The sequence below is a fragment of the Myxocyprinus asiaticus genome, chromosome 6 (genome assembly GCF_019703515.2).
Source record: "Myxocyprinus asiaticus isolate MX2 ecotype Aquarium Trade chromosome 6, UBuf_Myxa_2, whole genome shotgun sequence".
Lineage (NCBI taxonomy): Eukaryota > Metazoa > Chordata > Actinopteri > Cypriniformes > Catostomidae > Myxocyprinus > Myxocyprinus asiaticus.
Window position 1 is genome coordinate 50,847,851 of NC_059349.1, and position 14,383 is coordinate 50,862,233.

At 35.0% G+C, this 14,383-nt stretch overlaps 1 protein-coding gene across 2 annotated transcripts in view; it reads left to right on the plus strand.

The window, feature by feature from the left end:
• The window catches only part of LOC127442769 (interleukin-6 receptor subunit beta-like), a 28,111-nt gene extending 14,066 nt beyond the window's left edge, over positions 1-14,045 (plus strand). For both annotated transcript variants that reach the window (XM_051700940.1, XM_051700941.1), the window contains 8 exons: positions 6,306-6,528; positions 6,646-6,834; positions 7,359-7,457; positions 9,222-9,365; positions 9,620-9,748; positions 9,837-9,927; positions 10,579-10,660; positions 11,486-14,045. In XM_051700940.1, coding sequence (XP_051556900.1) covers positions 6,306-6,528; positions 6,646-6,834; positions 7,359-7,457; positions 9,222-9,365; positions 9,620-9,748; positions 9,837-9,927; positions 10,579-10,660; positions 11,486-11,971 — 1,443 coding nt within the window. In that variant the 3' untranslated portion in view covers positions 11,972-14,045. The remainder of the gene's footprint in view (positions 1-6,305; positions 6,529-6,645; positions 6,835-7,358; positions 7,458-9,221; positions 9,366-9,619; positions 9,749-9,836; positions 9,928-10,578; positions 10,661-11,485) is intronic.
• Positions 14,046-14,383: the final 338 nt, after the last annotated feature.

Below are 14,383 nucleotides of genomic sequence, written 5' to 3' on the forward strand. Positions count from 1 at the left end.
CTGTGGCGAATTCTCCAAGAAGCTTGGAACATCCTATCTGCCAACAACCAAGAAAAACTGTGTCCAGGTGTACCTAGAAGAATTGGGGCTGTTTTGAAGGCAACGGTGGTCACACCAAATATTGATTTAGCTTTTTTTATGTTTACTGAACTTTGTATGATGTTAATTGATAAATAAAAACTATTTATGTCATTATTTTTGAAGACATCCTCACTATGCAACATTGTTCACACGTGCCTGAAACTTTTGCACAGTACTGTATCTTTTGTTTTTGTTTTGTTTTTCTATGGTACAGTCAGGATGCAAACATAGAAAATGGGTTTCACAACAACACAATAACATGATTATGAATATTTTATATGAATATTTTTCACCACCCTCACGAACAATAAACAGCCCAAACATGCATATGGAGATATAAAGGAGAGTGACATCCAGTAGAGCAACAGAAATAAAGGATTTATTTAATTTATACCCACAAAAAAAACTCTTCCTCTTTTAATAACACACTCAGATTTTCCTGTGTCAGCTTAAATCTCTCCATCATAATAGACCACATCCTGTTTTCTTACCTACTCGAGCTTGAAAAACTAAAAATGAACTATCTGTTCTTTGATATAGTAGTGATTAATCTGAATGTACATTATTCACAGCAACTTGCTTCTTTACAAATTTATTAAATTGGGTTTAATATTTATACTATGGTGAATTTCACAAAAACATGTCCACACTGTAAATACTAATAGTTTTCTCAAATTGTAAAAAATAAAAAATAAAATAGTTTACTCACCTTAAGCTTAAGTTTTTTACTAGTTTTAATTAAGTTACCGTTACTCTCTAAATCCTAAAGTTGTCATTAATAAAAACATTTAAGCGGTCCTAATTATACAGTACTTGAAATGACATTTTGGAAGCATAACTCAAATATATACGTTCTTTAAACTTTGCCTTCAAGTACTACTAACTCAAAATTATCAAGTACAGCCTGGGTAGCTCAGGCTGGAGTTCGCTAGTTTGAATCCAGGGCATGCTGAGTGACTCCAGCCAGGTCTCCTAAGCAACCAAATTGGCCCGGTTGCTAGGGAGGGTAGAGTCACATGGGGTAGCTTCCTCGTGATCTCTATAATGTGGTTCGTTCTCGGTGGGGCGCGTGGTGAGTTGAGTGTGGTTGCCGCCGTGGATGGCATGAAGCCTCCACACGTGCTATGTCTCTGTGGCAACGCGCTCAACAAGCCATGTGATAAGATACGTGGGTTGACGATCTCAGACGCGGAGGCACCTGGACTGAGGCGAATCACTACGCGACCACAAGGACTTAAAAAGCACACTGGGAATTGGGCATTCCAAATTGGGAGAAAAAGGAAAAAAATAAAAAATAAATATCAAGTACGAAATTACAGCTGTGTGGAATAGCCAAGGGAAGTAATAATTGTTATTTAAAAATGTATATAGTTTGAATTCTTATGACTGTTGTTGGTGTTTTGTGAAGCTGCCATTCGGGTGATTAGTGTTATCTCTGGTGAACTTGGAGCATGTTAAATTTAAGCTATTTTTCTTTATTCAAATGTACTTTACAAAAGTGCAGATTTATGTGTACTAAGAAGTATTGAGAAGAATCCAGTGTGCCATATGACTAACTGTCCAGTCATAATTTCCCTTATATTGTAAAATACATGCTAGAACTCAATTTAAATAACTAAATAAAAACAACAGTAGATCGTAATCTTAATCAAATGTTATTTTATAATTTGAATTGTTGTTGAAGGACCCAAGGGAGGAAACGGAGAGAAACTGAACTATCTGCATGCCATTTACTCGTTTCCACATTACTAAAGAACTAAATGCTTTATAATTATAATAATGTTTTAAATCACAGTAAATTTAAAAAAGAAAGTTTCAAGAGCCAAGACTTTTTGACGGACAGAGAATTTGTCATCATACAAAACATACAATGTCTTATCACCTACCTTTATCTTTTGATTGCCAAACAATTTTCTATGTCTGGCTTGTCAGGACCATGTTACTAGATGGTCAGTTTGTCTTGAATTTGCAATAGAAGTGACACGCTGTTACACACACATTCATCGATAGTGCTCGCCATGTTCGCGATCTGTCACACTGCTGGCGAGCACTAATAATAAAGTTACCTTTGGTTTGGCACTATGTATGGGCAGATAATTTCTGCCCCAATGTGTCTCAATGAGGGCTTGTTGTAGTACCATATTTGACCACAAATTTCCTTTGAAAAAACTGAGGGGGCGCTGTGGAGTTCAAGAGGGCAGCAGACTCTCTGCCCCACATGCTTGAATAACTATATCAAACACTGTGTAACGGCGCTTTCAGCTACTTTACGACTTCGAAATAGAATCAAAACTTATACTAGGTCTGCTTTTAAATACATATGTCGGCATTTTGTACACATTTACGGGCAAACAAATTACATAATTGGCATTTTTATAGTATGGATCTATGCTTTCAAGTGGATGAATATTTAGGCATGGCTCTGCCCTACCTGCCCATATAGACCTGCACCTGATAGCGCCTGTACCTGAGCCTAATAAGTATGTTTACTTAGCAAAAGCATGCAAACCAATTGCCTTGAAAAATCCATGGTCAACTAATTAGATTTGACAGTGCAGGTAGCATTTCACCCCAAAACTGAAAGAATAAGAAAGAAAGAAATTTAAGCCCATATTTAGTACCAGTAAGATTTCATAATAATTTCATGACAAAATTCCATCAATTTAACCCTATAATGCCGCCTGTATCAAATTTGATAAGCTATTTTCTAAAGCCTATGCATCATTAACATAATAAAACATTTGCCAAAAATGTTGTTGTCTGCAGTTTACTTGATATCTGCTGCCAGCTAGTGGACATTTCCGGGCATTTCTTGATGGAAAAAATATTTGTAAAAGTTTCCAAAAATTTCTGCTTTTGTATTGCATGCACTCGTTTTTGTTATGTGAAATCTTTGCTGATTTTAATAAAGTAAAAGTGACAGTAATTATTATATTGTTACTGATATTTTAAAATAAGTATTTGCCAAAGATAAGCAACTTAAATGTAATTTTTTTTATGTTATTTTATTGAAAAAGCCAGTTGAAATCCATGCATCAAATATGATACTGTACAACAGGCTTTTGATCTCTCAATCACATTCCATTCCATTCATGCCCACCACAAAAAAATAAATAAAAATAAAATCACAGAGCTTTGAAAATTCTGACATATACTTTTTATAAAATCTATTTTATTTACTTGCATGAACTGCTGAATGTTGATGCGTGAGTATGCTGTAAGCTGGTTCTGCATCAGATGGCTGCAGAGTAAAAATGTGGACATTTTCCTCTTTCAAGCCCTATTTAGTCTAATGTGTACATTAACTTTTTCCACAACACCCCCTTTAGACTGTAGAACCTTTTATTTAGTTTTTTTTTTTTAGTTTTTTTTTTGTTACATTTGTCATGTCTGTTTTGTACAGGAATGCGTGTGTCTGTGTGTGACATGTATGTGTGTGTGTGCATGTTTGTAAACAAGATGCAATCCCAGTGAGAGACAAAAGTGTGTGAGAGAGTATGGGAAAGAGGCTAAATGTAAGTGGTGTCTAACTCAGATTGTACAAAAAAAATCTATATAACATCATGTTTAAAGCCACAATTGAAGTCCGGGTCAAAATTGACCCGCAAACGCAAAATATGTAAAAAAAAATAAAATAATAATAAATAAAAAAAATTTAAATGGTTGTATCTCTTAAACAATTTTATTTAAAAAGTCAGAAAAAAAATGCATTGTGTATTTTGATAGTCGTGATAAATTCCCAAAGTTTGATTCCCGTACTAAAAACTATGTGGTATTTAAAAATTATTATCTACCTCTCCCGGGTCAAAAATGACCCGAACGCAATGGGTTAATACAAAAAGGTTAATACAAGATGTTTTTGTAATATTGCCCCATAAACAAGAGGATAATATGAAGTAAGTGACATTTCAGACACAATATGGCCAGTAAATGTTTTTTTTTTTTTTTTTTTGCTCTGTCAACGAAAATAGTCTCAAAGTCATCAGAGTGAGACAAACTGTAAAGCGTCCCAGTGCCATTGAATAAAAAATCCCCGCATTCTGTAGCAACGTTTTGCCTGCATCATGAGTATGTCATTGTCATTCCATTCTCATCTCAATTCGGTGGATTCCATCATATTTTTTGCAATCTTCGGATATTATTACGGGTATTTAGCTGCAGTATTTGATTTAGGGCTGTCAATTTAATGCGTCAATTCAGTCTGATTTAATTCATTTAAAAACAATTATGCAATTAATCATGTCCACGGAACGTAATAAGGAATATTCCAACCCTCTGAGCAACTCAAGCTTGAAGTACCACCTGTTGTCTGCAGGGGGCAGTAAGCGAAACTTCAACTGTATAGGCAATGCGCAGCTGTACAAACAACAAACCACACTCAGGCTTGATCACTATCAACAGCACAAGATGACAACGTGTTCTTGCGTTAAAACACAACTGGACAGGTTGCATTTCCTAATGCAGGGATCTCGAGATATGTTTTTCTAAGTTTCAAACCATGTTTAACTTGACACAGCGACCTAAAAACACGGTGTTTATGAAGCTTTCTGGAGAGAGAGAGACGCTCCAAAAGCGTCCGCCTGACACGTGTACATTGACATGCCCTTAGAAAAGCCCTTATAGGGGGTCCTGGGTAGCTCAGTGAGTAAAGACGCTGACTACCACACCTGGAGTCACAAGTTCAAATCCAGGGTGTGCTGAGTGACTCCAGCCAGGTCTCCTAAGCAACCAAATTGGCCCGGTTGCTAGGGAGGGTAGAGTCACATGAGGTAACCTCCTCGTGGTCACTATACTGTGGTTCTCGCTCTCAGTGGGGCGCGTGGTAAGTTGTGCATAGATGCCGCGGAGAATAGTGTGAAGCCTCCACACACGCTATGTCTCCGCGGTAACGCACTCAACAAGCCACGTGATAAGATGCGCGGATTGATGGTCTCAGATGCGGAGGCAACTGAGATTCGTCCTCCTCCACTCAGATTGAGGCGAGTCACTACGCCACCACGAAGACTTAGAGCACATTGGGAATTAAAAAAAAAAAAAAAATAAAAAAAGGAAAAGCCTTTATAATAAATCTACCTCGGACAGATTGGCAAATTCAATTGCAAAATGGATTGCTGTGGACTGTAAGCCATTGATAGATTTATGTTCAATAATATGGAAATAAACAATATGTTGCCTTCTATAGCAATTTTTTGTATTGTCTTATCAATGCTTTACTCGTCTGCCACAATATTGTAATGCATTTTAATTACCTGAATTATTCTATTTATAATTTTTTGAATATAACTATTTATATAGTGTATATTGAATTGTTATTTGAGGGGCTTTCACAGCAAATATTTTATGTGATTAACTGCGATTAAGTCGATTAAAAATTGTAATTGATTGACAGCCCTAGTTTTATTAAACTTTTAAATGCATTCGTTATCATATCAATAGTTTAGATTACCTAACCCAACCCAACCCCATTCCTAAACCTAACCTTTTATATTAACAATAAAATGTAACAAGCAGATAAACGAACAGTCACCATAAATGTATTCCAAATGACTCATGCTGCATTTAAAGTCTTCTGAAGCCATAGAGTAAAGCTAAATTGCTGAAAATCATCCTTTCTGTTAAGAGTCAGTCTCATTCACAAATATACATCTAAACATTAGAATGCCACAGTTGATCACAAGGCATGCGAGAGACAATAATACTTGGACGTCAAGTCGTAAAACTCCTTGAGGCGGCAATTTTTCAATTGGGTTGTGATCTTACTGTTGCGGTGGATGGGAATGCTCATCATTAAATAAATATTTCAGTTTGGACCTGTTCTTCACACAAAGCGATCACACAGCATCAGAAGATCTGGAATATAGTGCACAAATAGCATGGATTACTATTATGATAATTTTTATGGTGCTTTTCTCATATTGTGAGCAGCAGCTCGGACATTCAGAAAACTTCCTTTGTGTCCCAATTGTGATCAATTATAAAGCGATGAGCAAATGAAGACAGGATTTTCAAATAATTTAATTTTCAAATAAGTTGAATACTGCACTACAGTGAAATATAGTAAAATAAAGATCTAAAAACATGAGTGTCATGACTAATGAGAGTGTTGATGTGTCATATATGTATACATATAATGTTCCATCATGCACCTCTAAGGGGTTTGTGAACCCCAAATTGGGAAATCTTTATAACATCCATAAGTGTTTTTTGTTTTGATCTCCTTTTAGCCTCTCTCCTGGCCTGTGGCGAATGGTGATGTGCTCAGTTACACTGTGTCTTGTTGTAATGAGGTGGACTCTTCGCAATGGACTTGCGGCACTTTAGATTCCTCGAAAACCTCCTGCGTTCTCATTGTCTCTTTCAGTCACTGTTACTGCAGTCTGACAGCTGCTAACTCCGCCGGGACATCACCTCCGGCACATCTCTACATACCTGGACACACAGACGCAGGTAACCTGGCTTTACACACCCGAAGTAGCATAAGTTGATTGTGTGCAACTATACTTTCTATTTTGAAACAACACACTGGATATTTATCCTCAACTCATCTCCCATGTCCGTTCTTAGAACTCCCAGCCCCCCAGAGTGTCAGTGTCACGCTATTGGATGACACTCGACTGAAAGTAGAATGGACAGCTCCAATGAACCAATCAGAGACCGGCTTTGTGTTGCAGTGGATTTCCATACCTCACAACAGAATGAACCATCTGCACTTTGAACACCTGGATGAAACTGCAAGAAGTTTTATCATCACCGGTCTGTCAAGTTCATTTTCTCTACAAAAGGCCTGTTTGTCTTAGAAAGGTGCACTAAGTAATGATTTGTTTACATTTTGCTGGCTGATACAATAGTGATCTTGACAAAAATGCAGCATCATGCAAAATAAAAAGCTTTTTATATTTAATATTTAGTCTGCAGTTGAAAGTGTCCCATAATAGTGGGGTTATTGAATTAAAATAAGTAGTATTCAGCTGGTCATTTGTCTAGCCCTTATGTAGAATTAAACAGATTTTCTATAACACTGATTTGACTAGAGTCGGTCTTCTCATATAAGCGTATTTGTCAAATCCACTATGTACTTCTTTGGGTGTAAAACTATTTTAAAATCATTCCAAAGCAGCTTTATAAAGAATTTAAGTGGACAAAAAGACTTTGTGCCTTTTAAAATGTCTCAATTTTTCAAGATAAAATGCAATTTTTTATTATTAATCACTGATTTTTTTTATCATATAATTAGGACAGAATAGTTTAAGTAAATGTCAGATGTGTGTATGTTGCAGGTCTGCTGCCAGAGGTCCCATATAATCTGTCTGTCATCATTCTTTATAAGGAAAGAACAGGAAATGAGATATATGACATTGCCTTCACACGGGAAGGAGGTCAGTTATTACACTTTTACAAAGATACATTTGAAATATATGAGAGGCTTAGATGACATATATTGAAAACGGATGAATAAGGGAGATGGGGCTATTTGTCACATGGGGATTATTGGCCTATAATACATTATAATTACAGATATATTGTGGAAGATGGCATATTTTTGTACTTGAGAATTGTATTAATCTCAAATCAACGCCAATAAACCCTTTGTTCTATTTGTTTCCCCTACACTCAAAAAAATATTTCAGCCTATTTTTTAAATGTACACATTTCAAATTCATAACAAAATTCCATCAAATTGAATTGTGTAATTTTTGTTAATTCAATTAAATTATTAAAGTTTAAAATATTTGTATTTTTTTTTTACTTTTGTTAAAGATTACTCAATTCAAATTGGAGTTTTTTTATGAAATGGAAATTTTTATATCTTAAAATTAATTTTAAATTATTTTGAGTGTACAGTATTACGGTATTTAATATTTAAAAATAAATGTATACATTAATAATATATAATATAATATTATTAATAATATTAAAAAGTAATACATTTAGAAATGTATTACTTTTTTTTTTATTATTATAACAAACTAAATAAACTGCAACTGCCCATCAATTTGCATAACATTCTGTGCACATAAATCAAGCTCATGCAACACATGTATTTGAATACTGTTTTGACAACACACACACACACACACACACACAAGTAAGCATTATGTATGCTCCTGTAATTAACCCTTGTGCATCAATTTAAAAAAGTTACTCAGAGGTCCTTAGAGGACAAAAGTGTCCGCATCAAAAAAACTGTCATAATAATATTATATATTCATATTATTTTCCACTTTCAGTTAGTTAATTTTTTAACCAACATCAGTCCTGATCATAACTACCAAATATTCATTCATATTCAGGATTTTAACCCTTTAAATGCCAGTTTGTTCACATAATGCCACTATTGTTTTTTACATACACACACACACACACAAATGTCTCAATGCACACATACAAAAGACACTCTGACATCCATACAACACACCCACACAATTTTAGCTGCATCATTTATTCAACTGGCCTGCAGTGCTCCATAATGCAACAAACAGAAAACAGAAAGAAAGCATGTATTTGCTCCATAGGCTAAACATGAAAAAATGGTGCCATCTGGTGGAAAATATAACAAATTTAAATTTTGAAGCCAGGACTCCAGAATGAAAGCATAATACCATAGAATTCATGATTTTATGCTTTAATGGCACTGGGATCAAATATTTAATTTTTAATGGGTTTCAATGGGGACATTTTTGTCCTAAAGGTCCTGAGTGTAAGTATTTTGCGTACACAGCGTATCATAGATGTATTATAGGACGGTTGAAATATCAAAATTCCCCCCAAAAATACACAATTTCTGCAAAATGTATGCAGTTGGCATTAACACAGCCAAAATGATCAAAAAACAAACAAAAAAACAATAATGAAAAAGACGAAAATGTCCCAAAGGTTGCACAAGGGTTACAGTAAGTCTTCAATTAAAGGGACATTTACGTTTTTTTTTTTCTTGTTGTTGTTGTTATTGTTGTTTTTATTTACATATACCATGGTAAAACCATGGGGTTTTGGACAGGTACTGATACTCATTCAGTACTATACCATTATTTGTTTTATTTTATTTTTTTAAAGAGTTTAATATTATAGTCAGGTATGAGAGAACACTCCCAGACACAACGTTTTGCAAACAAGTAACTACCATCCTCTTCTTGTTTCAGCGCCATCTGTTGGTCCAAAGCTGACAGTGCTGCAGACCAGCCGCAGAAGTATAACTCTGAGATGGGACCCTGTTCCTATAGAAAAACTACACGGCTTTCTCCAATACTACACTGTTATGTACAGTATAAATGGAAAAGTCAAAAGTAAGAAGCAGAATTTTCTTTGAAAAATTTATGGAACCAACCTTTTTATTAACGGAACAGTTCACCCAAAAATGAAAATTCTGAACAAATCATTTACTTACCCATATGGGTTTCTGTCTTTGGTGGACATAAAGTCACATGGAACAACATGAGGGTAAGTAAATAATGTCAGAATTTTAATATTTGGGTGAACTGTCCTTTTAAGGCTCAGTAAACGTTTAATCATCCAAATGTTCATACTTTTGTATGTAAAGGGGAACAGGTAGGGGGCAGTGTTGAACAGATATCTCTGAGTGGGCTGATGGAAGGAATCTACAACATCTGTGTAATTGCTCACACTGTAGAAGGGGATGCCGCTGGTCCATGGCAGATGGTGGCTGTGGGTAAGAATGATGCCATTCCATTTGAACTTTTCATCTGTGCCTGTATAAACAGTCTTATCTTTACACCTGTGTGTATGTGTGTTCACAGGGCATGACGATATAGAAGTAATCCCCATACTATTGTGTGCACTACTACTGAGTTTTATTATTCTCATAGTCCCAGTATGCATGCGGGTGAGGTATGTGAAATGTTTTAACTCATTAAAGCTGAAGTGTGTCATTTCTAGCATCAACAAACAGTGATCACTGTTTTCAAACAGTTTCCAGAAAATTCCCCTCTTCATCCATTGGTTGTACAAACTAGTCAAATTTGTGTCAATTCAAACTTTTGGTTGAAATAATGTTACTGTGTCGAGCTGGTTGAGATGCTTAAACAGTAATGTTTTGATAGCGCCAAAGAGTTACAGGATTGCACTTTTAGGTGAAATCAGCCTACAAATGGTTTAATTATAGTTGATGCTGCATAATTTGCAAAACTGGCTATAACTTTACACAGAAAAGGTTAATAAGCAATTTTGTCACACTAAAATCATGTTAACACGCATATTGTTTACATCTGGTGGCTTTGCTTTTGAAACAGTGAGTATTTTAATGTTTACGGATTGGCTTCATTCACTTCCATTGCAAATGCCTCGCTGTAAACCAGCTTTTTGCTTTTTTTAAAGAAAAGGAGGGATGTGTCAAAATAAATTTTTGTGGTAATCAGTATTACACATTGATCACCACAAATGCTGTCGATTGAGATTAACTTGTATTGAACCTGGAATACTCCTTTAAAATGATGGCACTCTTTTGTTTCTGAGAAAGTTCTTATTATTGTTATCTATTAGGATTAAACACTATCTGTGCCCAACTGTACCAGACCCCTCAAAGAGCAGCCTGTTAGCCTGGTCAAACATTAAGCCATGTCAGGTAAGAAATGATTTCTTTTCAATTATACATTTTCATTTCAATCTAAAGCTGATACAAAATATTGGCTGTTGTATCATGAAATTCATCACAGGATATTCAGCAACAAAAAAGCTAAAAAGTAGGATAGGGCTTGATTTTATAAATTCCGTCATTATTTTGGAGCTTGACAGATGTGGCTACTGTAAACTGGCAGTGTATGGAAAAGAGCTGTGTAAAGATTTTTCAAAATTTCTAACAGCATAAATGTTGAGTAAATAAGAGCAGAATTTTATTTGTTGGGTGAACTATTCCTCTACAGACCACATTTGGCATGTTATTTTATGTAAATATAAACACAAAGATTGACTCATGGCATCCAAAATCTAGAAACTATGCCAGTGATTTGATTCAATGAGTCTAAGTGGTTGTAAAAAAATTGCAACACTCATCATGTTCAGGTCATATTTGACCCGCCATTGGAAATGAATGGGTGAGACTATAACACAGGGCAATTTTTCTTTTATCAAATAAAATCAATAAGTTGATGCAGAACACACACTCACAAAAATAAAATAGTAACACGTCCACAATGCAGAACACATACGCAAACACACACACACACACACGTTTTTTGACTATATTAGTGTGGACATCTCATAGACTAGGATTTTATGCATAGGCATATCGAAGCCCATCCCAGCACCCCCTAGATCCGGCCCTGGAGTTATGTCTGAATCATGCACATGAACCTTGATACAACATAGTCAAATCAGTATTAGGGAGTGTTTAAAGGTGACACCAGAGCAAGATGCAGTTTCATGCCATTTTTCTTTCTATGTCCTACAGCCTAGACTAACATCCTCTCCCTTCATCACTGTAAGTCAAACCTCAGGCTACCACAGTTATGACAAGAATGAATACATCCCGGTTGAAGTGCTAAGCTACCACACCGATCAACCTTTAAACAACGACAATGAGCCACCCAAATCCTACAACACCTCTTTAGTTACAACATACATGGTTCCAAGTCCGCTGGTGGGTCAACAGAGAACTGAAGAACCAACTCAAGCCTTTTCAGTACATTTCATCAACCAGAGCTACATCAGACCAGATCAAGTCACATCGGCTGGTTATCAAGTAGACCAGCAGCCCTCAATGACCAATCTGTTGTTTGATACGGTCTTTGCCTACAGAAGCAATCAAATGTGCGAGTATGTCCAAGTGTCCCAAAGTTATATACCTGACGTAGAAGCTGTAGACGGATACCGAACTCTAAATTCTGATGAGTGTTCACATTTTCTGCAGTCTTTACCAGAGGACCACAACACGTAGTTCTTCACAGTTTATCTGAGTATACATCACTAATGTTTTAACAATGCTAAAATTAGCCAGTGGAGGTGAAAATTAAGCAATTTGAGATGGTGTCCCATGTGAATGTGGTCTTAATGGGACTGGTTACATAAAAAAATCTTAAGTCTTGTTTTCAGAGAAATCTAAATACATTAAGGGAGGTTAATGCTAAAAACAAGAGAAAACTATTTGGGCTAAGAAAAATAAACTATTCGATTCAAAGGGAAAACAAGTTTATTTTTTAATTCAAAAGGGAAAACAGGAAAAACATTGTTTTCTGATTCAAAGTTCAAACAAGTTTTTCAAATTCAAAATAGAAAAAAGTGTAATTCAAAAGGGAAAACAATGTTATTTTTCTGCTTCTAAGAGAAACAAGTTTATTTTTCAAATTCAAAAGGGAAAAAAAATATTTTTTAAATTTAAAAGGGAAAACAAATATTTTTCTGATTCTAAGGGAATAATCAGTTTATTATTCTTACCGCACTGGCAAATCGTTTTTTCAGAAACGTAATAAATATTGTACGTTTCTCTGCAAACAAGAATATGTTATTCTGTTTCTCAAGTAAATGTGTCTTGTTTAAATGATGTTTAGATATTTTGATATATAAAGTCTTGTTGTCAGAGAAATCAAACACAATTTAGTGAGGTTTATGCTTAAAACAAGAAAAAAACAATTTGGGATAAGAAAAATAAAACTTTATTCAAAGGAAATACAAGTTTATCGTTCTAATTTAAAGGGAAAAAAGTTTATTTTTCTGATTAAAAAAGGGAAAGACATTTAGTTTTCATACCCCATTGGTAAATAGTTTCTCAGAAATTCACTAAATTTTGTTAGATATATTTTAAGTCATTTTGCTTATCAAGTAATGTAACTTGTTTTAAGGATGTTTAGATATCTATACTGGAAAACATGACTAAAATACTGGATAAGAATAATTATTATTATTATTATTATTATTATTTTATTTTTTCAGAGTAAGTGAAAAAGAATTTGTTCCTGTTTAGAAAAGTTATTATTGTGTGTGTTTCCATGCTGTGGTCCTAACAACATAAATATCATCAGCTGTTGCTGTAAAATGTTATATGGTCACATTTGTGTAGTTTTCAAGGGAAAATCTTTTTTATTACATATAAAAAACTGTTAAGCTGCGAAATCTCCAACATAACCCACCATATGTGAACTATCGGTGTGGCCTAAAAGTCTGAGACTACTTATGAAAATCCTATTATGCATTCCTTCTATTTATAATTACAGTATTATCAACATAACAATTTAAGTGAAAGGTTGGTGAGTAAAAGTGAGTACATTTTAGGTGAATATCAATGCAAATTTGCTTACATTTTAAACTATAAACCTGAAACTTTTTTATTTCCATCATTAAATAAAACAAAATCCCGGATTTTTAATGTCGTCTCAGACTTTTGGACCCCACTGTATGTGTGTTGTATATTAAATTGTATTTATTTTCATTGGGGAATGTTGTTGTAAATAATGGGAACATTTATTTTTGTGTGCTGTGGCTGAAGATAAACCATTGTGCTGCAGAGGAAATGAAAGCAAGATTGACGCAGGCGTAGATCAGAAACATTACTTTTGTGGGAACGTTGCAACTAGGGGCCAAAGTTCATCACCGCTTGTCCATCTTTCCTGCAAGTGGATTTCCCAACAAATTCCCTCTTTGTTTGGACAGAGATGGGCCAGGCCAGTGTCACACATACATCCGGCTCAACAAAGCTGGTCATCAGCATCAGGAGCGCAGATCGGCTGTGTGCCAGGACTGGTTATTCGCACTGACCTACCAAAACTGTGCTGACCCTTAGTACATAACACACTACCTACATTCCTCTGCTCCTTCGGGACTTTATCAGCCTGCTGAAGTTGCTCTAAAAAGAATGCATTAATGCTTAGCACAATCTTAGTGATTCCTTTATTGATGTATACTTGATGCACTAAGAAATTGCAGAAACTCAAGACTTCTAAACTATTACAGATAATCTGATATTCTAAAAGCATGTGTGGTACAAACTACATTGTAATTTTACTATTAAAGTGAACAAAAACATATTCCAAGTACTGAGGATTGTTATTTGAAAGTGAATACAGCATAGTCTACTTCAGCAATAAATTTTTTTTTTTTTTTTTTAAACTATATATAAATGTACAGTATATGTACTCTGGATTATTTGAGTACTCAAAAATGCCAGCATACTTTGGACCTTGGTTATATTTGTTAATCTTTCTCGGGTGTGCCAGTTGATAATAGGAAGATTTGCGCTGCACTTTGACTGCACCGCAATGGACATCTTTCATATACAGAGAAATAAATGTAAAAAGTGCATGTTAGGTTCTTAAGGTTCATATTAAGGCCAAATAATGTCTAAATGAAATTGAAA